At 25.4% G+C, this 26,284-nt stretch overlaps 4 protein-coding genes across 15 annotated transcripts; 2 read left to right on the top strand and 2 right to left on the bottom strand.

The window, feature by feature from the left end:
* Positions 1–479: 479 nt before the first annotated feature.
* Positions 480–7,585, bottom strand: LOC107993693 (phosphoglycerate kinase). The gene is made up of 6 exons (XM_017050243.3): positions 7,535–7,585; positions 2,422–2,858; positions 1,819–2,167; positions 1,406–1,744; positions 1,089–1,308; positions 480–1,008 (listed from the first exon to the last, which is right to left on the bottom strand). The coding sequence occupies exons 2-6, from the start codon at positions 2,700–2,702 to the stop codon at positions 731–733; spliced, it is 1,467 nt and encodes a 488-aa protein (XP_016905732.2). The 5' UTR covers positions 2,703–2,858; positions 7,535–7,585; the 3' UTR covers positions 480–730.
* Positions 6,113–20,304, top strand: LOC107993687 (tau-tubulin kinase homolog Asator). 8 transcript variants are annotated; one of them, XM_017050227.3, is made up of 16 exons: positions 6,113–6,262; positions 6,345–6,526; positions 11,329–11,461; positions 11,588–11,735; positions 11,976–12,190; positions 12,551–12,820; positions 13,016–13,102; positions 13,253–13,534; positions 13,632–13,800; positions 13,996–14,306; positions 14,405–14,701; positions 15,400–15,684; positions 15,810–16,077; positions 16,258–16,629; positions 17,398–17,797; positions 17,880–20,304. In XM_017050227.3, exons 2-16 carry the CDS (start codon positions 6,519–6,521, stop codon positions 17,932–17,934), a joined length of 3,300 nt encoding a protein of 1,099 aa, XP_016905716.1. In that variant the 5' UTR covers positions 6,113–6,262; positions 6,345–6,518; the 3' UTR covers positions 17,935–20,304. The 8 variants fall into 8 exon arrangements, with proteins under 8 accessions (XP_016905716.1, XP_061942234.1, XP_061942235.1 ...); XM_062086251.1 differs by having other exon boundaries at positions 6,133–6,206; XM_062086250.1 differs by lacking the exon at positions 6,345–6,526 and having other exon boundaries at positions 6,113–6,187.
* Positions 20,120–22,264, top strand: LOC107993695 (uncharacterized). Of its 3 annotated transcripts, none has more exons than XM_062086255.1 (2): positions 20,120–20,254; positions 21,689–22,264. In XM_062086255.1, the coding sequence occupies exons 1-2, from the start codon at positions 20,228–20,230 to the stop codon at positions 21,923–21,925; spliced, it is 264 nt and encodes an 87-aa protein (XP_061942239.1). In that variant the 5' UTR covers positions 20,120–20,227; the 3' UTR covers positions 21,926–22,264. The 3 variants fall into 3 exon arrangements, with proteins under 3 accessions (XP_061942239.1, XP_028520551.1, XP_016905737.1); XM_028664750.2 differs by lacking the exon at positions 20,120–20,254 and adding an exon at positions 21,324–21,602; XM_017050248.3 differs by lacking the exon at positions 20,120–20,254 and adding an exon at positions 21,333–21,525.
* LOC107993694 (galactose mutarotase) lies at positions 22,010–26,250 on the bottom strand. 3 transcript variants are annotated; one of them, XM_017050244.3, is made up of 6 exons: positions 26,200–26,250; positions 24,637–24,834; positions 23,546–23,754; positions 22,936–23,303; positions 22,357–22,782; positions 22,010–22,195 (listed from the first exon to the last, which is right to left on the bottom strand). In XM_017050244.3, the coding sequence occupies exons 2-6, from the start codon at positions 24,795–24,797 to the stop codon at positions 22,115–22,117; spliced, it is 1,245 nt and encodes a 414-aa protein (XP_016905733.2). In that variant the 5' UTR covers positions 24,798–24,834; positions 26,200–26,250; the 3' UTR covers positions 22,010–22,114. The 3 variants fall into 3 exon arrangements, with proteins under 3 accessions (XP_016905733.2, XP_016905736.2, XP_061942237.1); XM_017050247.3 differs by lacking the exons at positions 24,637–24,834; positions 26,200–26,250 and adding exons at positions 23,844–24,020; positions 24,166–24,298; XM_062086253.1 differs by lacking the exons at positions 24,637–24,834; positions 26,200–26,250 and adding an exon at positions 24,166–24,301.
* Between the last annotated feature and the right edge of the window lie 34 nt (positions 26,251–26,284).

Below are 26,284 nucleotides of genomic sequence, written 5' to 3'. Positions count from 1 at the left end.
TATCAATTAATACTACAATTTGTAATTATATTATCTCTAAACGAACTATACATATATTATCGTAATTAGATATTTTTATATACTAAAAATAATTTAAGTTATTATTGCACTGGTGGAAAAGTAAAATTTGGTCATTTAGTAGCGCTTTAATTTATATGTACAATTATTCATAGTAATTGTAAAATCTTACTTCTATTTTAAATGTTGTTTAAATATTTTATTGTTACCTTATTTAAATGTTCTTTCTTATAATTCGATTTAAGTGCAATATGTATTTTGTACAATTATTCGTGTTATTATTTTTTTCCGCAATCGAATTTTTTAATAATATCGATTATAATTTTAAATGAAACATTAAATATACATTGTTCAAGAAAGAGAAAAAGAAAAAATAATTACATGAGAAAATAACAACATATGAAATATTATTAAAATACTGCTCCTAATATAGTCTTTTTTTTTATAAATAATATAATAAATATATTTCAAATTTTTGTTTTATTTATGAATATTGATGTATCTCATATATAAATATGAGATGAATATAGATATTTTTTAAATATAAATTACATCAATATAATATAGATTACAAAGGTAATTTATATAACATTTAACAATAAATATTTTTGTTTTATTATATATTATTACTAATTTAATAATTAAGTGAAATTAACATTTTTGAGATCTAACCAAAATCTATAGATGTAGATGATATTGAATAAACTAAAAATTATAATGAAGATAAAGCAGCAACTCCTGGTAAAACTTTTCCTTCGAGTAATTCCAAACTTGCACCACCGCCAGTACTAACATGGCTTACTTTATCTTCCGTTTTCCATTTAGCAACGCAAGTAGCTGTATCACCACCACCAATTATAGAAATAGCACCTTTTGATGTCGCTTCAACAACATTATCCATTAGACTTTTAGTGCCTTTATTAAAATTTTCAAATTCAAAAACACCAGCTGGGCCATTCCATACAATTGTTTTTGCTCTTTTAATAGGTTCTATAAATTGAAATAAAATTGACAAATATTTTTACAATGTTGATATACTATAAATTGATATAAGATAAATTAAAACTTACGACTAAACAATTCTCTTGATTTTGGTCCAACATCAAGTCCCATCCAGCCATCAGGTATACCACTTTCTATATCTGCTGCACCAACAGTTGCATTTTCTGCAAATTTATCTGCCGTAACAAAATCAACTGGCAAATGTATTTGGACTTTATTTTTCTCAGCTTTTGATAATAAATTATTAATAATTTTTGCTCCTTCCTCATCAAATAATGAATTACCAATCTAGATTAAGAATAAATAATTTAAATAATTTAATAAAAATAATTTAAATTACTTATCTTAAATGAAATAATAGTTTTATATGTTTATTATTACTTGCCTTCATATTTTTCGATATTTTTAAAAAAGTATAAGCCATTCCACCACCTATTATCATTTCATTAACTTTATCTAGTAAATTATCAATCAACTGTATTTTATCTGCAACTTTAGCACCTCCTAATATTGCTAAAAATGGTCTCTCAGGATTCTCCAATGCTTTGGCAAAATATTCTAATTCTTTCTTTAAAAGAAAACCACTAGCTCTTGTCTCATATCCTTCACCAAGCATAGAACTGTGAGCACGATGAGCTGTACCAAAGGCATCATTAACATAAATATCTCCTAATTTTCTCAATGATTTCCTAAATTCCTCTACTTTTGTTTTATCTGCTTTTATCTAATAAAATGAAATAAATTACTTTATCAAATTTACTATATTGATAATGATATTATCATATATAATTTACTTACTTTTTTTCCATCTTCTCCTACTCCTTTACCTTCTTCTTCTACATGAAACCTTAAATTTTCAAGTAAGATAATGGTTCCTGGTTCTGGATTAGCACATGCATTTTCAACCTCTGACCCAACACAATCATTTAAGAATAAAATTTCCTTTCCAAGAAGAGACTTTAATTCATCAGCTACAGGTTTTATAGTATACTTCATATCTTTTTTACCATCTGGACGTCCCAAATGTGACATTAAAATAACAGATTTAGCTTTTTTTGAAAGAGCATATTTAATTGTATCCAAAGCAGCAACAATTCTTTGATTATTGGTGATTTTACCATCTTTTAAAGGTACATTGAAATCTACCCTATAATAGCATTAAACTTAATGATTAACTATATGCTTGAATTATTACTAAATTTACAGTTTGATTAATAATAAATAAAACACATTAAGTTATTTTCTTTTTAACCTATGATTACAGAATATCAATTATTATATATTAATATATATCATATTATATTTGAAATTAAAACATACGAAACGTGAGAATATATATTTCATATAATAGTGATATTCTAACTGAATTATTAGAAATGCATTATTAAGAAAAGTACTTACCGTATAAGTACTCGTTTATCTGTAAGATCAACTTTATCAATGCTGAGTTTATTGAGTGCCATGCCTTTTGATGTTGAATATGTTAAATTTGGTATAATAGTACTTAAGACAAGAAATGTATTATTAATGTTCCTCAATGTTAATGTAGTTTGTTCAACGTTCCTATTAGTAAAACTTTTGATCACTTTGGAATATTTTCTATCGACACACTTCGTTTCAACAAAGTCAAAGCAAGGTCGAAGTATACAGCGACCTCTTAAAAACTTTTGAACTATACGCATTGCAATGGTTATGAACTTATTTTATGCGTAATGATTGTATGGATTGTATGATGCTAGTTTCATCATATAATGAGAAAAGTTTGAATTATTAGCATTTAATTTGTTATTCATTTGTTGTTTATAATGTATATATTTCATATATAATGATTCTGAAAACTTAGAAAATTTTAGAAATTAATATTATTGAAATTTTAAAAGTTACCAAAATTAAATTAATTAATTAAAAAGTTAAAAAAATAAATATAAATATAAAAATATTCATTTGAATAAAAAAAATATAAAAAACGAAACACATGAAAAATTAAATTATATAAAAATTCAGATTTGGATAATTAGATATAAATTTATTGTAACTTAAAATATTTTATAATTTTTATAAAATTTTTTATAAAATATTTAAAAATTTTTTATAATTATTTTATGAATTTTCAAATTGATTCAGAATTAATAGAGAATAATTGATTATTTAAAAAAATTTTTTTTTAAGTATTGTTTTAATTAATTTTTGTTAGCATTTTTATAAAATTTTTATAAATTTTAATAAAAAAATATTTTTAAGAATATGTAGTATGAGTTACAAATAATCCTTTTATCGCTATCAATTAATTATCATAAGAAAGAAGTTATCTTAAAATTTTAACTCTTAAAATTCGATGACAATATTTTTTTATTATTTTTATTTGTCATAAAATATAATTAGAATAAAATTCAATGAATTTTTAAAGCAATAGTATAGGATGTTACAAAAATGCGAAAACATCTGTTAATTGAAGATTTTTAATAATTTTGAGCAACATTGTTTTCATTACAAAATTTCGTTTTTGTTAACAAATTATTAATAAAAAACATTGGCCAATTACGAAACATGTAATTTTTTTGAGCCGCGATAATGTTTACTTAAGTGCTATCGATCGAAAATAAACAAATCCAAATAACATATATCGAAGAAAATATGTTAAATATTATATAGTTTATTTATTGTTCATGATATAATTCGATAAATTTTTTATCAATAAAAAAATATTTGTTACATTCAATAAATTTTCTTCGATATTTTATTGTTTAGACTTGTTCGTGTTCGGTTGGCGACACAATTAAAATTATCATCGCGGTTCGACTAGACTATGCGCCTATGATTAGCTATTGTTTTTTGGTTAATAATTCGTTAAAACTGTAATGAAAGTTTTTGAAAAAGAAAATATTAAAATTACTTAAGAATCTCCAGTTTACGAATTCTTATTTTGTATATAATATATAAATATGTACAAAATGAAGATAGTGATGTATTCAATACACTTTATTTATTTATTAAATTTGTTAAAAATTTGTTTAAATATATTGGCTATATGAAAATTGGCTATTAAACATTAAATTAACAGAGAAAATCATTTTCAATTTAATCCAAAGATTGTTATTTATGAAAGTTTGTATGCACGTGGAGCATAATAGGTTATATATTGAGCAATTTTTTGTCGATATTTCTTTTATTAAAATCTCTTTTATTAAAAATTAAAAATAAAAAAATTTTTATTTTTTAAACAATTTTTTTTCAAATAAATTTTTTTATTTTTAATAAAATTTTATAAATATGTAAAACAGTAGTTTATATATGAAGCAATTTTTTTTGGCCAAATATTTATTTTAAAAAGATAAAATTAATATTTAACATTTCAGTACGTTTTTTTATTTTTTTTATGTTTTTTTAAATATAATTTTGTAAAACAGAATAAAATTTAAAAAAATATTCATAGTGCTTATTTCAAAAAATGAAATTGTATCAAAAATTGAAAAAATATTGAAATCTTTAGGAATTGATTTTATTTCTTCAAACAGATTTTCTGTTGGCAAAAAATTCTTCTATATAATATATTATATACATAAACGATTATTTTAAAATAAAACTTTCAGATTAGATGATTTCTCTATAAAATAGTTATTTTATATATTTAAATACTTTTGTATATGTATTTATATAATGTTGAAACATATAATATAAATTATTAATTATAAAAAATAATATATAAAGTATAAAACGAGGAAATAAAATTCACATTAATATTTAAAGTATTTAAAAAATTAAAAATACAAATAACAAAAAATCATCGATTGATTCAATAATTGGATTATATATTGATAAAAATTTATATATATATATTTTATTATTCTTATATAAATATTTATATAGCATATATCTTTATATATATTGGATAGATATACTGATAAACATATATTTTATATTCCATAAGCAGAATTTAATCAACGTCTGATATTTTGATATTCTGTATGCGATTGATGACCGTTGCTATTCTTGATTTTGGCATAACGTAGTTGTTGCCAGTTTATTTATCTGATTTCAAAGAAATTGTAGCATAATTAAACAAAGAAGAAATAAAAATTAATTTTTTATTAATACGCATATATATGTCACTCGTTATTCAATTCAATAATGAATTATATTTCAATGAAATCAATAAAACTTCCTCCAAACAAAAAATAATGAATTTCGGATTAATTATCTAGAAAAATGGTGACATTCGTTGAATATAAGAATCATGCGAATTCTGTGCGAGCATGCTTTAACCAATGCTGTACCGAAATAACACAACGTTTCTAAATATGAAGACGAAATATGTGAAATAGTCATATGTATTTTTTTAAAAAAGAAAATATCGACTATAATTCTTCATTCATCAAAAGATAGAAGAAAGTAATAGATACTATTATCATATTATATATTTAAATTATACATTAATTTCGAAAATATTATATTTATTTTATTATAATTATATTGCCAATCTTTGTTTATAATAATATATTTTTATTATTATTATAATGTTTGTTTATTATAATCTTTGTTTATAATAATATAATCCGTGTAATTTCCAAATTTCTAATTTATCGAAATTTAAATAAAATATTCATGAAAGTAATATTTGTTGCATTATTATATTTATTATATTCATTATATTCATTATATTCATTGTCATTATTACTAATGATCGATTACCAAATACCGAAGTTATATAATTTATAAAAAATCGAATACCAAAATTATCAAAAACCAATCATTTATAATATAAAAAATAAGAATGATTGCGAATATGAAGTTGAGTATCAAAGATGAATGATAGATTAAATGCTAGACTATGTATGCGATAAAAAACAAAAGATTCGGTAGTAATATATATATATATATATATATATATATATATATATGAGTGTATATATATTATATATAAGAGTCACCCGTAATCGGTCGGTTCAAAGCGCGTGGCTAGTCAAGTCACAAAGAATATGATTAGGGTATACTGGGATACGGGGACCGAGGTGAACGGGATGGAAGGTAGGGAAAATCGAGGAGAGAAGGAGGCGATGGAAGTAAAGGAACATCATACTGGTCATGTCAGTGTGTGTCCAATGCCAGTAGAACGCGACGACTATCGCTTTCTGGCTCTAGCTCGCTCGTCACAGAACTTAGGCCACCGGTTCGTAAATGAACTGACGGTGCTTATCTAGATCGCAGTGGCGAATTTTTATTCTGATTGTGCTCTAGACAAGGAGTAAAATCGTGAAATCATTAATCAGAAATTTTTCGTATCGTTTGTATCAATTACATCGAATCAATCGATCGTTCGTTTCTAGTGCATCGATCGACGCATCGATCTACCACCACTGCTCTTGCTACTGTTATTGTTGCCACCGCTCGCAAACATCGCTTTGTCATCGTAATCGTTCTACCTGACGTCGTCGTGTTTGTGTAATCATCTTTCCACTCGGCACGATTTTTTGCGACGTGTTTTCTCTTTACTCAAAACTATGAAGTGGTATGTGATTATCTCTTTTGAGATATAATATACGATTTCCCCAATGATTCAATTCCCCATTCGATCTTTTTTCCTTTTTGTCTTTTTCCAAGAATGATACTTGTTCTGATGTGTCTACATCGTTTTTGCGTTCTCTAACCTGCCACTTGTTTTTACTTCTTATTATATGTATACAATGTATGTACGTTATATATAAACATACGTGTATATTTCTTTTTTTTTTTAATAAAACGTCTAAAAAGTAAATTATATATGCATAATTATACATGCATATATCTGTATGCATTTATGTATCCATAATGAAACAATAATATAAATTTCAAATTTTTGTTTGTGAAAAAAAGAAACAGAGAGGAATGATTACAATAAAAATACTTAACATTGACATTGACAAAAATTTTATAAGCAGCAAAGCTACTTAGAAAAGTACCTTGGCGAGGAGAAAGATGCTACTTTACGTTTCATATACACACAGAGTGGGGTCGTTTAAAAATAGATGTTTAAACTTAAATTATGCCCCCTGGCGAATGGAGTTAGTAATTTAAGCATTTCGAAATTTGATTATTCGATTTTTGTCAAACATATGAAACAAAAAATTAACTAAATGTTCGTTGGACAAACACTCGCGTATTTCGTTCAGTTTGAAAACGTTATTTTATCGGTCAGAAAAAAGTTTATTCTTTTATTCATAAGTGATATGATTCCAAAATAAAAATAATTATATTCTTCGTTTACAGTTATAACTTGAAATCGTATACGTTTATTGTATATGTTGAAATACATATTTATAATCGATGATCTATATTTGTGTAGGACATTATATATATAAATACATATATACATACATATATATATTTATACATATGTATGTATAATATACAATATATATTATATATAATTTATTTTATTAATTTGTAAAAAAATGTTACTTTTCATAATTACTGTCATAAAATGTTGAGTTTTTAAAAAGAAAATTAGAATCGCTCCGAATAAAAGAACAATTCTTACCTTGAGCATGACATTCAATCGCGAACATGTGAGAAATGCACGGCTTCTGCGTGACTAACAATAAATTCACACGCACGCGATTCGGCCATGTCGCTGTTAGGTATGGTATCTGGACCAATTCTAAATTATATGTATAGGATTATTTACATCAATCAATCATTATTTAATTTATATCATGTTTAACTTATGTTTAATCTTTAGAAAAATATTTTTTCTTCATTTTTTTAATAATATTTAAATATACATACAAAATAGAATTGATTTATTTGAAGTTAAACATAGAGTATGTTCACTACATATGTTTATTTTTGGAAAGAGGGAAACAATTTTTAAATTTGTCTCTTTAAGAAAAAATATTATTAAAACAATAATAAATACTTATATGTATTTACATAAATCTTTTAATTATTAGAATCAATATGCAGCATAATTCTTTTGCCAATGGATTCAAAAGCAGAGCTAATTAAATACTATACTATGCTGATAATCCTATGTTCACATATACAAATACAATTGTTTTCGTATGCCTTTCGTAGTCTTGTCATCCAATTGATGACAGATCTTTATATACAGAAATGGGATTGTCGCCGAAAATATTGCTTTTGAGTCTACTGGCAAGAATCATCTTGTATACAAATACATATACGATGTAAGATGTTAAGATAAGAAATATTTATCTTAATGTTACCCTAATGTTAAAAAATACTTTAATATCTTTATACGTAAAATCAATATCAACATCAGAATGAATATTTATATAATAATTATAAATGCCAATTTATATAAATATATGTGTAATCATTTATCAGAAAATTACATTGATTTGTAGCTCTCATATTATATTATTTCATTTTTTATGTTGTATCGCTTAAAATTATATATACAAAGTATTCACAATTCTACATATTTATCTTCTTACTTAACATCTGTTTCTTGTATATAATAATTTCATTATAACCATTCCAAAAATTTATGTATTCAAATATATGTTATTATTACGAAAGAATAATAAAATAGTACTATAAATATGAGGAATACTACAACATAGACTGATATGTTTTTAATATACGAACATATATTGATTTTATATTATATTATACAAAGATTAAAGATTTTTTTGAAATCATTGATTTATTTAAATAAAAAAGAAAAGTATATATGCTTTACATTTTAAAGAGATATTTTTTATCGATGTTTTTTTAATATCTATTAAATATTCTATTTTTTACATTAATAATATTTGTTTTTTATTAAGAATAAAAGAAATTAAAAATAAATATGTCAAATATAATGAAATATAAAACTTAATTATTTAATTATTATTTAATAATTAATTATTTAATATAATTTTTATTTATTAAAAATGCAAAATGTATAAAACTTTAAATTTTTTATTGATATTCTTGACAAAATAAATGAACATGAATACGAATATTTTTCAAATTATTTTCTATTTTATGCATATTGCGTATAATTTTAAAGAACTAAAAACAAACTTTGATAATCAAATTTCTAAAAAATTAAAAAATTATTGAAATTATTAATTAGAATTATTAAAAAATTAGAGATAATAAATAACCACAATCAACTATGATATAATATATATATATATTGTACATTTAATCCACTTTTACATTTAATTCCACTAAAGTCCGAAATGTATTGATTTTTGATAATATCCAAAATATAATATCATATTTATAAGGTTTCGAATTATAATTAGATAAAATATATATTTCTATGTTAGAGTAATAATAGACAAAATATATATTTCATTTTAATATAACATTTAATATAACATAGATGCAGGCGGCCACCTTGCAGTGCGGCGGCCGCATTCTTATCTAGCCTAACAGATACCAATTCATACGACATAGATCTATGCACCCGGTATAACTTTGTTTTTGAACTGTTGTATAGGTTAGGCTAGATAAGAATGCGGCCGCCGTTTATGTTCATACAAGATTAAATTTAATAAATATTTAAATTTTTTAATTTCTTCTTCATAAAAAAAATAATTTTTCATAGAATATTTTTTATACTTTCATAATTTATTGATTTAAAATAAATATCTTTTAATTATTATATTTTTTTTGCTTAACTTAGAACAAATAAAATGCGATTTATAGAATACACAAACTTATGTATTGTTTTTATCGAATTTTATCTATTATTGCAAAAAAGTTGTGGTTTCATTTAGACAAAATTAGGATTGTTTAATTCGGATTTCTTTTCTGTATATATATATGTGTGTGTTTGTGTATACATTACACATATCATATATGTGTAAAGCTTCACGTGTAAAACTCGATAAACATGTGACAATATCAATAGTAATAATTTTTTGCTGAATGCTATTTTATAATACATTAATGAATATAAAAAATATTTAGTTAATTTTTTCAGAATAAACGAAGAAAAGAATAAAATCCTGGATATACGATGAATACGCTGAATATGACATTTAATTCCGAATTCTGAATGATTGAATCGCGAAACGTTTGAAATCATAGAGGGAAAAGATAGGACTATGAACATCGATCGAGCATTCAAGTCGCTATCTTGCGGCGTTTATAAGCATTACGAATGCCGTGGTACGAAATCGAAAAATGGCCGTTTCATCGGTGTTTGACGAGATCTAGTACAGCTTTCATGAACATATTCGATATGTCTTATTCGTGGTGAAAAAAGTGATTATAAGAATAGAACGAATAGTGTAATATTAATACAAAAAAAGTAAAATTACGAGCGATCGATTGACCGCCTTTGAGTGAAAGAAGCTGATAGGGTCGGAGGGGTGGGGTAGGGTGGGGTGTGGTAGGGTGAGAGTGAGGGAGGGTGAACGAAGAGAAGGAGAGAAAGGGATACGAAAGGGTGAGGTGAAGATAGAAACTAGCGGGAAGGGGAAGAAATAGTGGTAGAAAGAATTGAGGAAAAAGGGGAAAAGAAAAGAGATGCAAACGGGAAGTGCGGGATCGTGAAATAACGCACTGCCTAAGAAGAGTTTGGATTGTGTAAAAACGTCATCAACGATTACCAGGCGACATTGTTAGTGGAAATGAAATATTAATCATATTTGGATTGGTTGGTGCGTGCGCGAAGAAGATAGGAAAGACTATACATATAATAAAAAGTTCTGCAATGAATTTTTAAAATCAAAAAAGCAAAGCTATATTTTTTTTTATAGCTGTATTTTCCTTTTTAACTTATAGTTATTAGATTCGATCTTGTTCAATTCTATTCATAATAAAAGTTAATCTAAATTAGGACATATTAGCAACTTGTATAATTTTCTTCTTAATAGTTATTGCGAGTATGAAATAATATAAATCTATAAACGATTAGGCTGAAAAAGAAAGAACTGAATGACACTAAGTGACGGGTCGAACGTGGTTAAATGATTGGTAGAATAGACAATCGCCCCCTTCATACCCGCTGCACCCTTTACTCGCACGTAATCATGGCTGCATAACACAGGGCGCTCAATATCGACCAATTTTCTACTATAATATGTTTTAGGTTAAAAACCTAACCTGTCACAGCCGCAGGGTGTGTCGTTTGTCTCACACTGACAGCTGTAAAGTTTGCTGCGTCGAATCATTTCACATTCAGCTACTCGCATTGCGCCGATAAATTTCGATTATCCTTCCATCTTTATATCTATTTTTGCTTGCTTGCATCGTCGCTTGTCGCATATCAGACAAAGGCTAATAGAAACCTGAAGATTATCAGCATGCGAATATTCTTTTTAAATTTTAACGAATCTCGTAATAGGATTCGCTTACGCTTTTTAGGCATCCTGATCATTCTACCACTTTGCAGCCGAGGAATGTAGGCGACGAAAGTACGGATCAGAATAATAATATAACTATGATGAGTGAAGATCTGCTGCAGCCTGGCCATGTGGTCAAAGATCGCTGGAAAGTTGTAAGTCATTGTATTAGTAAAATTACAACAGTATTAATAAATTTTTCTATTTTTTAAATATATTTTTTTAAAATATTTTTATTATTTATTTTAATTTATAATGATTTTTTTTTATCATTTATATAGGTCAAGAGAATAGGAGGTGGTGGATTTGGTGAAATTTATGAAGGGGTAGATTTTATGACTAGAGAACAGGTTGCATTGAAGGTAGAATCAGCACGTCAATCAAAACAAGTTCTTAAAATGGAAGTGGCAGTATTGAAAAAACTTCAGGGTTTGTTATTGTTTTATATCATTAAATTAGATAATTTAACATAAAAATATACTCTTATATCTTATAATATACTTTACTTTTTGATAATGCAAATATAATAAATTTAATAATATAAAAATACAATTATTATATATAATCATTTAATATATTATATTAATTATTATATTAATATTATATTTTATGACATTTATTTATAATATATAATATTTGTTAATAAATATTTTTAATTATTTGTTATAGGTCGAGAACATGTATGCAGGTTTATAGGTTGTGGTCGTAATGATCGATTCAATTATGTTGTGATGCAATTACAAGGAAAAAATTTGGCTGAATTACGACGTGCTCAGCCTCGAGGTGCTTTTTCATTGTCTACCACTCTACGTTTAGGACTTCAAATTCTTAAAGCAATTGAAAGTATACATCGTGTAGGCTTTCTTCATAGAGATATTAAACCTGTAAGTATATTTTAATTTCTCTGTTTTTTCAGAATAGTTGTTTATTTCAGAATATTTTTCATAATTCAATTTTTATTGAATTTTCAATAATCTATTCTCAATCTATAGATATTGATATAATGATTTTGATGTTGTATTTTATTTTCTTTTGCATTGATATAAATATCTTCATTTGATTGATTAGGCAACATGTTATTTAAAATTGATTTTTATCGTTTATTTATATTATGACCAGATTGTATACTATCAAATGAATAAAATTCATGTACACTATTTAAAAGGTAATATAAATAATTTATGAATATAATATTATATAATATATTAACTTATTTCTTGATAATTAATAATTAATATTTGCAGTCAAACTTTTCAATGGGACGACTTCCACATACCTCGAAGTTGGTTTATATGTTAGATTTTGGTTTGGCTCGTCAATTTACGACGGGTACTGGTGAAGTTAGACCACCTCGTAGTGCGGCAGGATTTAGAGGAACCGTCCGGTACGCATCTGTGAATGCGCACAAAAATAAAGAAATGGGCAGACATGACGATTTGTGGTCATTGTTTTATATGCTAGTTGAATTTGTTAATGGTCAACTTCCATGGCGAAAAATAAAGGATAAAGAACAGGTATATATATTATAGATGTTATAAATTCTTGATTTGATCACACATTTTTTTGATTACAAATAAGTGATTATGTTTAAATTTTAATGTGGGTTTCTTCTATTTCCTTCCTCTTCTCTTCTCTTTTCTCTTTTTTTCTTCTACGATTTTTATTCCCTTTTCCCTTTTTCGACTTCTATCTTTCGTTTCTTCATCTAGGTTGGTCTTATGAAAGAAAAGTACGATCATCGTTTACTTTTAAAACATCTTCCAGCGGATCTTCGTGTATTTCTGGAACATATTCAGGTATACATTTATAAAAATTTTTAATATGATATTTTTATTATTTAATATCAATATGCAATATTTAAAATTTAATAAATAATAATATCTGCTCTTAAATTGTATCTTAATCAAATGCATGTGTGCGAACAGTGAAAGGAATATCCTTTTTAGAGTTTGGGATATGCGGATAAACCAGATTATGCAATGCTGGCAGGTTTATTTGAACGTTGCTTGAAACGTAGAGGAGTGAAAGCTACTGATCCCTATGATTGGGAGAAACCATTTATATCGAATGAAAGTTTACCAACTACTAGATCTCTACCTAGTAATCATCAGGTCGCTATGCCTCCAGTATTGACCACAGCAACTACGATTAATCAACCACCAACTACACCAAATGTCGACACAAATAATCAAGAAAATGTTGAACCTGATAACAGAAAAGAATTAGATGTAAATTTAAATAATATTTTAATATTTACATATATGTTAATAGCTAGTGTAAGAGTTAAATATAAATGATATATTTAAATATTTTTTATAAATATAGGCACAAATGGATTATGAAAGTATATGTAGAAGAAATAAACAACGAGGAGTAGAAGGATCTTCGGTGCCGTTTACATCAGCTATCAGCAATCATGGTCGAGATAAAAATTGTAATGCGACGATACCTACGATGGACAATACTCATCAACAAGCTGGACAACAAGCTCAAGGTTATTATTAAATATTTAATTATATTTATTTAATTATATAAAATATTTAGTATATTTAATTTTTATTATTAAATTGAAATTTCGTAGCTTTTTAATAAATTTTTATATCATAAATTAATTATATTAATTAATATATTATAATACTAATTATAATATTATTTTAATTTGTATCTTTTTATTATTTTATTTTTATAGATTCACCTAAAAAGAGGCGTGCAGTTTCAATGGCAGCAGAACCACAAACAGGGGTGGTAGACAATGAAGAAGATGCATTAATGGCTTCCGCTCGTTCCGCTTCAGAAGTTCCTCGCAATAAAGTTGGAGTCAATGCTGCAGCACCATTAAGGAAATCTGCAAGTGGTGCAACATTTGCTAGATTACGAGTCACACCTGCAGTTGAAACAGCACCTGGCGAACCTCCCAGTCCTCGAGTACAAACTGAAGTTGATGCTTCTTACTGTTCCTATGATGTTACCAATCCAAAATATGTTGGCAATCAGAGTCCTGTGCGTGTAATGCTTCAGATTTATTACATTCCAATTATAAAGAAATAATTTTCATTTAAGTGTTTATTCTCATAGTATCTTTGTGTTTATTCTCATAGGTTACGGAACAGAGAGAACCATTAAAAAGAGAACCACGAAGAAGAACAGAAGGACGTCAACAGACAAGAACTAATCGTGCTGCAATAAGAGACTATTCCATTACTCAATTTGCACAGATAGATGATGATAATGTATCAGCATTACAACAAGTAACTAAAGGTGGTGGTGGTTTGACACTAGCTTCTCAATGGAAATCACAATTCGATGATTCTGAAGAGACTGATAATGAATGGAAAGGAGAAAATTTACAAAGTCCCGAACATAAAGGAATTACTATGCCAGTTATGGTTCCACAGGTAAAATTTTAAATATTATATTTTGTTATTGATTATGATTTAATACTTGGACTACAATTAAGAAATGTGTAAAATGAATTTTTTATTATCCAATAAGAAATTTTCATGAGCTTTATAGCTTATTATTATTACACATATCGAACACATTCACGCACGTATATAATTTTTTTTAAATATATCCAATTACAAGTGTGTGTATTGATATTTTAGCTATCTGGCCCATAATTGATGTCTTCCATTGATGCGCTTCTTATGTTCTACAATCGAATTGAGACCTCTTTATATATCATTATTAAGTTTTTTGTTTTTTTCTGTATTTAGTATTTTTTCTTCTTAACACTCGTTTTTTTAACTTTGCAATATATTTATTTTTTGTGTTTTCGAGTAGAAATTAACTTTTCATCATTTTCTAATTTTGTCAAATATTTTATTCTTTGCATTAACGGAAAGATATAAGTAGATACACACACGTTTCTAAACAACGTGATATTTGTGTTTAAATAAAAAGCACATAACGTTAGAAACGCATGTTTTATATTATATTGAAATAGATTAAAAAAAATATTGATCAAAAAATTATTGCGTATTCTATTTCGTATTGTCTATTGTACAAACATTTGTCATTAGTTTGATTTGAAAAACAAATATTGAAATAAGATGCGAACGTCAATTTGATTTTATAAAATTTCTACATACAGTCAACAGTTGGTAGTGATGCTGTAACTATCGCAACTTCAGTGCCTGCATCTATTGATGCGAAAACGACAGTAATTCAATCAACTATGTCGATCGCGCCTCAACATTCGATAATACCAACTGCTCTCTCTCGAATAAGTGAAGATTCTACAAAGCCTACAGTTCCTCACAGATGTTTAAACATTGCTGGTATTGAAAAATATCCAGATCTCCAAGGTGCACTTCCTCGCGCTTGGAGCGTTCCTGCATTGGCACCGCATGTTCGAGCTTATCTCGAAGCTCCATTGGTATGTAATCAATTTATTATTATATTTAAATTATATTAGTTTAATATAAAATTTATGAATATTCGTATTCTTTATCGTATTGAAAAATATGTTATGTATGAATATATATCGTTTTCTAATATTAGGTTCAACAAGCTGCATTCGATGATCTATTATATGAAGTCGATGTCATGAGAAATATAGCAACACGTTATGATGAACCAAGACAAAGTCCTCCGTTACGAAGGGCAAGCGTTCCAGCAGTTGCTTTTTCTCCACCCAACACAATACCTAGTACACCTGGAGGAGAAGAAGAAGAAGAAGCAGTAGCAGGAAGACTGGAAATTAGAGTAGTGGATGCAACAGGTGGTGCAACTGTTGTACAAACAACTGCAGATAGAGAACCATTACAAAGTAAATACGTATATTTTTTTGAAAAATTACATTTCTGAAAAATAATATTAGAATATTATTATTGATTTTCTTGATCATTATCATCATTATCATCATCATCATCATCATCATCATTATTATCATTATCATTATCATTATCATTTTTTTGATTGTACATTCATTTTCAATGCAATTTCATAGGAAAAATGACAAACGGTACAGTAGATAGCCCAGCTAGTCCAAAACCAGAAAGAGAAGAATCATCGATATTCGATACTGCTGAAAATCGAGCATCTATTGATGATGTTATGCATAAGGAAAACAGCACTATCACTGCCTCGACAACCATACCGAATATATTACCACTTCGTGAATATAAGGATGATAAAGAAAAGGAGGCTTCTAATAGGACTCATAATACTGTCAGTAAAATTCCAATTCCGGTTAAAAGTCCTAGATGTTCGTTATCGGAGTCAACTCCAGAAACGAATACACAAAATATCCGGAGTGGTGTGGGGAATGAAATAGAAAAATCATCTACACCTGTGGCTATAACCAGGGAAAAAGATGCTAGTTAGTAAGATTTTTTTTTAGCTTATACTGTAATTTTATAATTCTATCTTTTTGAATTCAAATGTGATGTTTAACATTGTACGGATCTGATTTTACGAATCTCACGAGTTTAAGCTTTTTTGAAATTGATAAGTGATAAGTTTGAACTGTTTGAGTGAAATGTATTCTCTGATGCTTATTATTTAAATCGTTTATCACGGTAAAAATTACGATAAAAAACTAAAAAGATATTGTTTGATTTTCAATTTGAACTTCGTATGCAATGATATATGCGATTTTGTGAAGATATATCAAAATTTTAAGAAAAAGTCATTTTTCGTAGAGATATTAATGAAAAATAATCATAAAAAACATATTTATAATCATCAGTTTAAAAAATTGTAGTTTTAAAGTAATTGCATTCAACTTGTTATAAATTATTTAGTTTTTTTTCTCTTCTCTTTTTTATAAAAGAGTCCAATTAAATATGCCACAGTATCATTATCATTCAAAAATTATACATCTTTCGTTTAAGTATTCTTTTCACTTTTCAACATTTTAATGTACTCGTGCGCTTCTGTGCGTGTGTGCGTGTATGTGTGTGTGCGCACATATTCGTTACTCAGCAAGTATGTGATGAAGATTTTAAAAGCACACACATTATTAAGCAAAAGAGGATAAGGGAGGGAAAGGAAATGGAAAATTGTATTTTTCGCGTTTTGGACGCCAATTTATCACGATTAAAATTGAGCATAGCTTCTTAGCGATACTAATATTGCCAAATTTTAGCTGTCAAAGGCAAACGCTTGACAGTGGAGGTATTGCGACGCTGCTTGGCATTACCTGATGAATCATCGATCTTTTCATCTTTAACGGCTAATTCGACAGAAGATGAAAATTTAACTGGATGTACTCCTGCGTTACGTCGTCGAAGACAAAGCGAAAAATATGTGACCGATGCCAGTCAACTAAACTTGCGATTTCAAAGACCGCAACGCAGGATCAGATCTCATTCTGAAGTGTTATCTAAATTTTCTCCTAGAGGAGTACCTTCGCATCTTTTGGCAGAAACGGCTAAACGAACTGACGAAAGTAGCGATAATGATTCTGATAATAGTGGTCCACCAAATGCTCAACCTCCACCACCACCTACATCTTTGCCACCACATGTTGCAGAAAATAATGCTAGGTACATGAACTTTTTTCCTTTACGTATAGAATAGTTCAATCGATCATTTTAATTATTAATTGTTAATTTATTTTTATTATAGATGTCGTAGGTTTCGACCTATATCAGATGGGACAATAATCAGTAAAGAATGGTGAGATACAACATCAAAGACGAATTCAAGTATTTGTTTGTATCAACAATTAACAGACATTTGCGATCTATTCATTTGGATGTATGGAATCCTTCTTTACGCGTGAGAGAAGACAAGAAAGTAATATTAATTACAATGATTTAATTCAAAATGTCACATACAGTTTGTTAACTTTTCTGTGTAGGGAAAGCATAAAAAATCTTATATGAGAAACTATTGCTTTCTTAGATAAAGCAATTTTGGTAAAGTGCTAAACATTACAGCAAAATGAATATGAGTCGAAGAAATATAATGGAATCTGCATGACAAGTGAGTTAGAAATTCTTCTAGATCAAACTATTCACAATTGTGTATTTGATTCAGCTGTAAGACTCTGTTAAAAATATTATATGAATTGGTGGTGCTTCAAAGAATGTACTTCCTAGTCTAGAAAGGTATGTGACGATATGATAAAACTCATTGAATAATTATCATCATTAAGACAGAATTGAAAATAGAAACGGATTTTTCATAAGAAAAAAAAAAGAAATACTTTTATTTGAAATGACTATCTCTCTCTTTTCTCATTCATTGCTCTCTAATTATTATTCCATTATCATTATCATCATCATCAATACCATTATCATTATCATTATCTTCTTTTTCTTCTTCTACTTATTATTATTCCTTATCTTACTCGTCTTCCCTTTTTCATTTTTTCATAGTTTCTTCCACAGAAGGTTCCTTATTTTCTAAATATTCCAATCTTACTATTTTTTGCTCTTTAGAAAAAACTATATTATGAAATTTTATTTTTTCAATATAAACAAAGATTGTGACTGTTATATTAATTATGGTGAAAATGAAGATTCATATATATGGACAAATTATTGAAAATATTTTTTTTACATTATTTTACCATTGAGCAATTTATTTATTGAGTTATTTTACAATTAAATAAAAATTTTTCTAGTATTTTTCTTATAAAAACAATATATAATAATTAGAATTAATATTAAAAATATAAAATGATATGAACTATTATACCATATTTATTTTAAATAGCAGTTTTATATGAATTTTTTTTAATTATATCATAATAACGGTATTCTTTGAAAAGCCACCATTACAATTAATAAAAGTTAGTAAAAAAACAATTGTTAACGTAAAAATAACAATGATAATTGTTAACATAAAAGTTCTTGAGCAAATGTATATCTCATCCGAATTATCTTTTTATGGTATGTAACGTATTAGCGATTTGCTTATACTAAAGCTGTCGCAAGAGATAGTTAAATTCAGTTAAGAGATCACGATTTACCACTTGTCAATATAAGGAAGCCTTCGATTGGACATTTTTCATTTTATCATCAAGATTTAAGCGATGAAAAAACATGTACGAATGAATAATTCACTCAGAAGAGAATGTGTAGTTAGATTACATATAATCACGCGTATTTGTCTTGCACTTCCCAATAACGCGATTTTTCCAAACAGTTATAAATCCGCAATCGAAACAAACATAGTGATGCGTAAAACTAGTCAAGTAGAATCCTTTAGCATTCTATTAATGAAACCAAATTTGCGTATAGAATTATAAATATTATACTTGTACAAAATAGTTTAGGATTTATTTTGTGCAATGATCGAAATAACGTTAAAGATACGATACGATAGATAGCTTTAAGTTGACGTCGCGGAAGTCGTTTCGCGGTATGAAAACAGGTGTGCAGTATGCGCGAGTAAAAACTACGAAACTATCGTAGAATAAAATGAGAAATGGAGTGATGCGAGTCTATACGAGTGCTTATTAATTGTATACGTATAAATCGCGAATGCGATACGTATGTTATTACATTTGTCCGTGCGCTCGTGTTTTGAAATTTAAAACAAATTTATCCGAAATTTTTTGTGAAAATGTACGTAACTTCACAATAGGAATGAGCCAGCGATGAATATACTTTGTAAATCGGTAATGAATCTGTAATCAAAGATCAAGTGTATGTTTGAATGTAAACAAACACGCATAATACAGCTGGATGTATCTCTAATCTAGTATATTTGAATGTATCTTCAATCTATAATGAAAAAATATCGTAAGTTACTTATATTATCATAATTCACCTTTGCACTCTTAGAACAATAAAGAAACAGTGTTTTGTTTTTAAAAGTACATAAAATTTATCATTGATGGATTATTTAAGCGAAAGCAAATTCGATTGAAATTCAAAAAACTGTAAAGCACATTTAAAAAATATAAATCTCGCGCATAACTGTTACACTCATTTTTTCCATATAAAAAAAAACATTTTCCATAGATGTCAACATATTCTTTGATTTACTTTGTAAGTTTTAATGGATTATAAGGAGAAATAAATGACATGTAATAAAATTATCGATATATAGTTATATTTTCGAAATTAATAGATATAATTACATATATGAAATGTTTGTTTAATTGGCACTAAAAATTTATAATTTCGTTACAAATAAAAAATAAAATTACGATTTGATGAATAAAAATTATTTTTATTTTAATTTTAAATAATATATTGAAAAATAAATAATTAAACTAAATTTGAATAATTATGTTATTATATTACAATTATAGGTTATTGAAATAATCTATAATTTTGGTGTTCATGTATGTATTTATATATTTCGATATTAATACAAATATATACTATCTATATTAATAATTTTTAAATATTGTATATTGTTAATTGCTCTATTATTTTATTTAATAATAAATAATTAATTTAAATTTAAATAATTATATCATTAAGTTACAATTATAACTCATTGAAATAACCTATAATTTTTATGTTCATGTATGTTTGTATATATTATTATGTTCATGTATATTTCGATACTAATACAAGTATATATCTATATTGATCTTATTTTTGAATATTGTATAATTATATATATTTGTTAATTGCTTTTTATTTAATTGATAATATATACATATATATATAAAAGAAATATGAATGAACATAAACCTAAAAAAATACGTACTGACAATTTTTGTTTTTTCTAAAATTTAGAAATGTTTCAAAATACTTTAGAAAATTATAATTTAATAATATCTGATAATACTATTATTATTAATGTATATTAGATATATATTTTGCAGTAAATATTTAGAACTATTTATATATTTTATTTTAATTTCATTACTAGTTATTTTTCATAAACTAGTTATTTTAGTTATTTAGATATTAAAATTATCATATTATTATTTATTGATAAAAAATGTTTTTCTTTTAATAAATATATTAATAAATAAATAATTTAATTTAATCAATATTAATCTGAAAAAAATATTGATAAATTCTATTTAATTTAGTCCAAGTCAATTATATTAAATTTATTAAATTTACATTAAATACATTAAATCATTCAATATTAATTATATATTAATTAAATAAAAAAGCTGATAGTAGAATATCAAATATGTAATTACAATGAAAAAATGTTTAAATATTACTAAACATTTCATAAATTATAAGTTGAACGCGTATATATATAATATATATATATATTATATTATATATAGATGCATACAAATACCATCAAATGACAATATGTGATATAACCTCTTTTTTCGTAAAAGGTAAGAAAAAATATTAACGAATGAAGGAATTGAAAATATACTAGATGTTGAAATGGAAGTTTTATTATAATATTAGTGTAATCAATAAGATAAATTATAAATATAAAATAATAAATAATAAAATAATATAGTGAAATATATATTAAATATATTTTTATTTCAGAAGATGCTATCTTTGATTAGATATCTAAATAATCGTAAATTTTTGAGTCTTATTTGTATTCCTATTGCTGCTGTTGGATATTATATAGAAGGACTTCTATCTGATCGTTATACACCTCCAACTGCACCAATAATGGAACAACGTGAAGAAAGATTATTAGCTAATATGAATTCTATGCCTGATGAAAAAAGGCATTCTCCATTGGAAATTAATCTTCCACCATCATTATCTGTATAATTATTAGTATAAACTAAGTATATGATCAGAAAAATGTATAATATAAAGAAAAAATTTAATTCCAATCATATAAAACCAAAAATATAATTTTAATATATGATTATTATATTTTATTAATATGATTTAATAAAAATTAGTACAATAATTAATTTCATCAATAAGAAAATTATGAAAAATTGATATATTTTTTTAAACAATTATTCCAAATTTGTATACAACAGTATGATGATAAATTTTTCCAGGTTCAAGTATACTATTAGGAAAATTTTCCTACAAATAATACAAAAATATTAGTTTAAAATATTTGTAAATTTTAATTAAATTGTCTTAAATCAACAATCTGGTCTATTTTAAATTTTAATATGTGCCGTTTTTAATATATTTATGTTTTTTTAAATATATATATTATAAAATAATATTTCTGTACTTACATGATTAATCGCATTCGGATAATTTTGCGTTTCTAAACAAAACGCAGCATGTTTAAAGTATTCGCTTCCATTCTTTCCTCGAATACCTGTACTATTAGATTCAGGAAGAAAATTAGCGGTATAAAATTGTATTCCAGGTTGATTTGAAAAAACCTTTAAATATCTGCCAGAAGTCGGATGTAAAACAGTAGCAACTAGATTTTTTTCATTTTCAGTATTGTTCATCGTTAAACAAAAATTATAATCGTAACCACCTCCTGGTACTTTGTCAATGACATCTCCAAGTATGGTTGAATTTCTCAAGTCCATTACAGAATCATTGACAGAACGAATTTCTCCAGTGGGAATACTTTCGGCATCGGTGACTGTCCAGTGGTCCGCATTTATAGTAAATTGATGTTTATATAGTTCACACGCGTTACCAGTCTGAAATTCAATTTATTCAATCAGAGGTAATTATAAGAGATAATTATGATGTAAAAAAAATAAATCTTGCATGTGAATATTAATATTTAATGATAAAATTCTATGTTCGAATGATAAAGTAATAAATAAAATAATGAATTTTTAAATATTTACATGGCCAGCTAAATTGAAGTAACTATGATTAGTTAAGTTAATAGGTGTAGCTTTGGTAACGAAGACTTTCATTTCGATACATAATTCTCCATCTTTGGTTAATTGAAAAATGACTGAAGCTATGGTATCACCAGGATAACCTTCATCACCATCTTCACTTAATAAAGATAATACAAGTTGATTATATTGAACATCCGCATGCCATATTTTTGAATTCCAACCCTTGGTACCACCATGAAGATGATTTTGGCCCTCATTCTTAGTTAAATGATATTTTTTCCCCTTTAGAGTAAATTCTCCTTTTTTTATACGATTCGCAACTCTTCCTATTGTTGCACCGAAATATGGATTATAAGGCATCATATATTCTATAAAAAAATCATATTAAATATAATATTAATAAAATTTAAATATATTTTTTATTTAAAACAAAAAAAACGTAAAAGAAAAAATAATAAGAAATGAAATACTAAATTAAAAAAATTTCATACATATAAAACATATTTTAATTATTGCGTATATTATACGTATATTATATATTTTATCATTGTTATATTAATACAATGAAAAATGAATTAAGTAATATAAAGATACTTGGAAAAACTTATACCTTCTATACTATCAAAGCCCAAGACGATGTCTGCTATATTTCCATATTTATCTGGTATTCTAATAGATGTTATCGTCGCACCATACGTTATAATATCTACTTCTTGACCTACTTTGTTTTTTAAAGTATATTTTTCTATGCTTCGATTACCGATACATCCCCATTGTACAACAGTTATTAACTCTTTACCATCTGAATCCATAATCGATCTATACAGTACAAAATTAAATGAACTTATATACAATACAAAATGAATATGAAATTCGTTTAACTGAATTGAAACTAATACTTGACTTACATACATATGCGCGATATTTCATGCGTATGTGTTATAATTGTGTTACGATTGAAGATTAAACTTAGATAGGATAATAAAGTATACATAATACAACCGAAAAAATTCAACAACAAAAGAGATTTGTAATAACAATCTTACATTCCAAGATTTTATTGTTTTAATTAATTTAAACGAATTCTGCGAATTGAAATTGGTTTGAATTAAATCTAGATAATTATAAAAGAATGAAACTCAATATCATGTAAATAATTTACAATTAATCTGACTTTCATGATTTGCTTTTTATTTTTATCTATAAAATTTAAGATAAATATATTCTTACTTGAATAATAGAAGAACTATTACAGCTATATAATGAGGAAACTGCGTTGACATAGTTACTAGCAACACCGTAATGAAGTTATTTAAACACTGGAACTTTTGAAAGACTTGTCTTATATATATATATATTATAAGTTTAAAAATCTTGTATCATGATATATATAAATTGTATATATTTTGTTATTACGTTTAAAATTATTTCATCTAAATAAAAAATACATTAATAATAAATATAAAAAATTAGAAAAATGACAAGAAATGCAATTTACACATTAAATATATATGTATAAAGTATAATACAACAATTATATAATTGTTTTATATTATTTAATTAGTATGTTATATTATTTATATAATTCATATCAATATAAAAAATATTTATCTAATTATTTAATCTTTTTTCTTTATTTTATGAAGTACCGATTTGAGCATTAAGCATATATATATATATATATATACATATATTACTTACGTATACAGATATTTACGAATACAATCATGCGAGAATTTTTTTATTCTATATCTTATGTTGTAAGAATTTTCTAATAAATAAGTTGTTATGAATTTCAGATTTTCTCCTCTTCTCCCAATGGTACTATTGATTTGCTGTATTTTTCTAAATAAGAATAACATTTTTCTGTAATCTTAATACTTGACATTTCTCTGATATCTGAAACAAAGGAAACTCTAAATATTTATTATTTATCGAATAAATTAATATGGTTTTATTATCATGGTTTATTTTCAATGATTTCGTTTAGTTATTGAGATACGTTCTTTTTTTCACGATTATTGTTAAATAACAGGAACAATTTTAAGATAAATAATTATATCGATGATGCTAAATTTTACAAATCTATAGATCAACGTTATAGTTCGATATTTTTCCTTTATTCGAGGTTACAGATTGCATCTATATGTACACATGTATATTACGTATTCCAGTTTGTCTCGTATGGAAAAAAACTTGTACATATGAAAAAACTTCATATATTACATAAAACTTACAAAATATTAATTTATTGAATCAATTTATTAAAATCGATTTATTTAAATTTATTTTTTAATTTAATGTTTCAGATATGAAAAATTATAATTAATTTATTTTTAATAAATTTGAATTTTAATTATTAATTATTTATTATTATTATTATTATTTATTATTATTATTTATTATAAAAATTAAATATTTATTTTATCTATATTATAAGTTTAATGATAAACAAATGTGCCTATTAAATAATAGATGTGAGTATAATGTTCTTTTTAATTAATAAATAAATTTAACGATAAATAAATATGCTTATTAAATAATAGATATGAGTACGACGTTTTTTTTTTGTGTCTTTATTTCAATAAATATGTAGAAATCAAGTCATTCTCAAAGAAAACATTATTTTTATTAATATATTAATATATATATGCATTTTTGCTATAAGAAGATTTGATAATAATGTCTTAAAATCATGTTAATTGAAAGATAAAAAAAAGAATAGATAATTTTCATATTTCAAAATTATTTATTTCTGCATAGTTTTTTTTTTCTTTTCTGTATATTAAATTAGTTTTTATAGCTATTCCTAAGAGTATTTCTTTTCATATTCTTTTATTAGAAAGTTAAAACTATTCTTAATAGCATAATTTTTCTAAATATATAATATTATATTTGCAAAAATTATATTTATAAAATAATATAAATTTAAAATAAAACAAACAAATGTTGCAAAGATATTATTGATATAAAACAGATACTTGTATCATCAGGATTACGTATCACAAAAATATATTTATAGAATATTTTTGAAGAATTGATTCTAAGAAGAAATAAATACAAAAGTTGATATATAAAAATGTCGATTGAGGTTTATTTATTAAGCCTATTTTAAGTTTGCGTTAGATGAAGCGAGGCGAAGATAGAACGACGTTGCGTTATATGATAGAGATAAAATTGTCTCTCGTTCTATCTTTGTCTTATACAAATTTAAATTATTTATAATTTAATAAATAAACTTTAATCGATATTTTGTATATCAACTTTTATGTCTATTATGGCTTCTAGAATCCATTCTTCAAGAATGTTGATTCACGAATGTATCAATTTTATATATATAAATGATATA

Source organism: Apis cerana, linkage group LG16 (genome assembly GCF_029169275.1).
Source record: "Apis cerana isolate GH-2021 linkage group LG16, AcerK_1.0, whole genome shotgun sequence".
NCBI lineage: Eukaryota > Metazoa > Arthropoda > Insecta > Hymenoptera > Apidae > Apis > Apis cerana.
This window is presented reverse-complemented; position numbering and strand designations above follow the sequence as displayed.

Bases quoted from the DNA above. Each gene is read 5' to 3' on its own strand.
- LOC107993693 (XM_017050243.3), bottom strand. From the start codon at position 2,702: ATGCGTATAGTTCAAAAGTTTTTAAGAGGTCGCTGTATACTTCGACCT. The intron at 2,168-2,421 runs GTAAGTACTTTT...ATGCTATTATAG, and splicing joins GATAAACGAGTACTTATACG to GGTAGATTTCAATGTACCTT. The intron at 1,745-1,818 runs GTAAGTAAATTA...TCATTTTATTAG, and splicing joins TAGGAGAAGATGGAAAAAAA to ATAAAAGCAGATAAAACAAA.
- LOC107993687 (XM_062086250.1), top strand. From the start codon at position 6,120: ATGCCAGTAGAACGCGACGACTATCGCTTTCTGGCTCTAGCTCGCTCG. The intron at 13,801-13,995 runs GTTATTATTAAA...TTATTTTTATAG, and splicing joins AGCTGGACAACAAGCTCAAG to ATTCACCTAAAAAGAGGCGT. The intron at 17,798-17,879 runs GTACATGAACTT...TTTTTATTATAG, and splicing joins GTTGCAGAAAATAATGCTAG to ATGTCGTAGGTTTCGACCTA.
- LOC107993695 (XM_028664750.2), top strand. From the start codon at position 21,570: ATGTTGAAATGGAAGTTTTATTATAATATTAGT. The intron at 21,603-21,688 runs GTAATCAATAAG...TTTTTATTTCAG, and splicing joins AGTTTTATTATAATATTAGT to AAGATGCTATCTTTGATTAG.
- LOC107993694 (XM_017050244.3), bottom strand. From the start codon at position 24,797: ATGTTATTCTTATTTAGAAAAATACAGCAAATCAATAGTACCATTGGG. The intron at 23,755-24,636 runs GTAAGTAATATA...TGTACTGTATAG, and splicing joins ATTCGTAAATATCTGTATAC to ATCGATTATGGATTCAGATG. The intron at 22,783-22,935 runs GTAAATATTTAA...ATTGAATTTCAG, and splicing joins ACTTCAATTTAGCTGGCCAT to ACTGGTAACGCGTGTGAACT.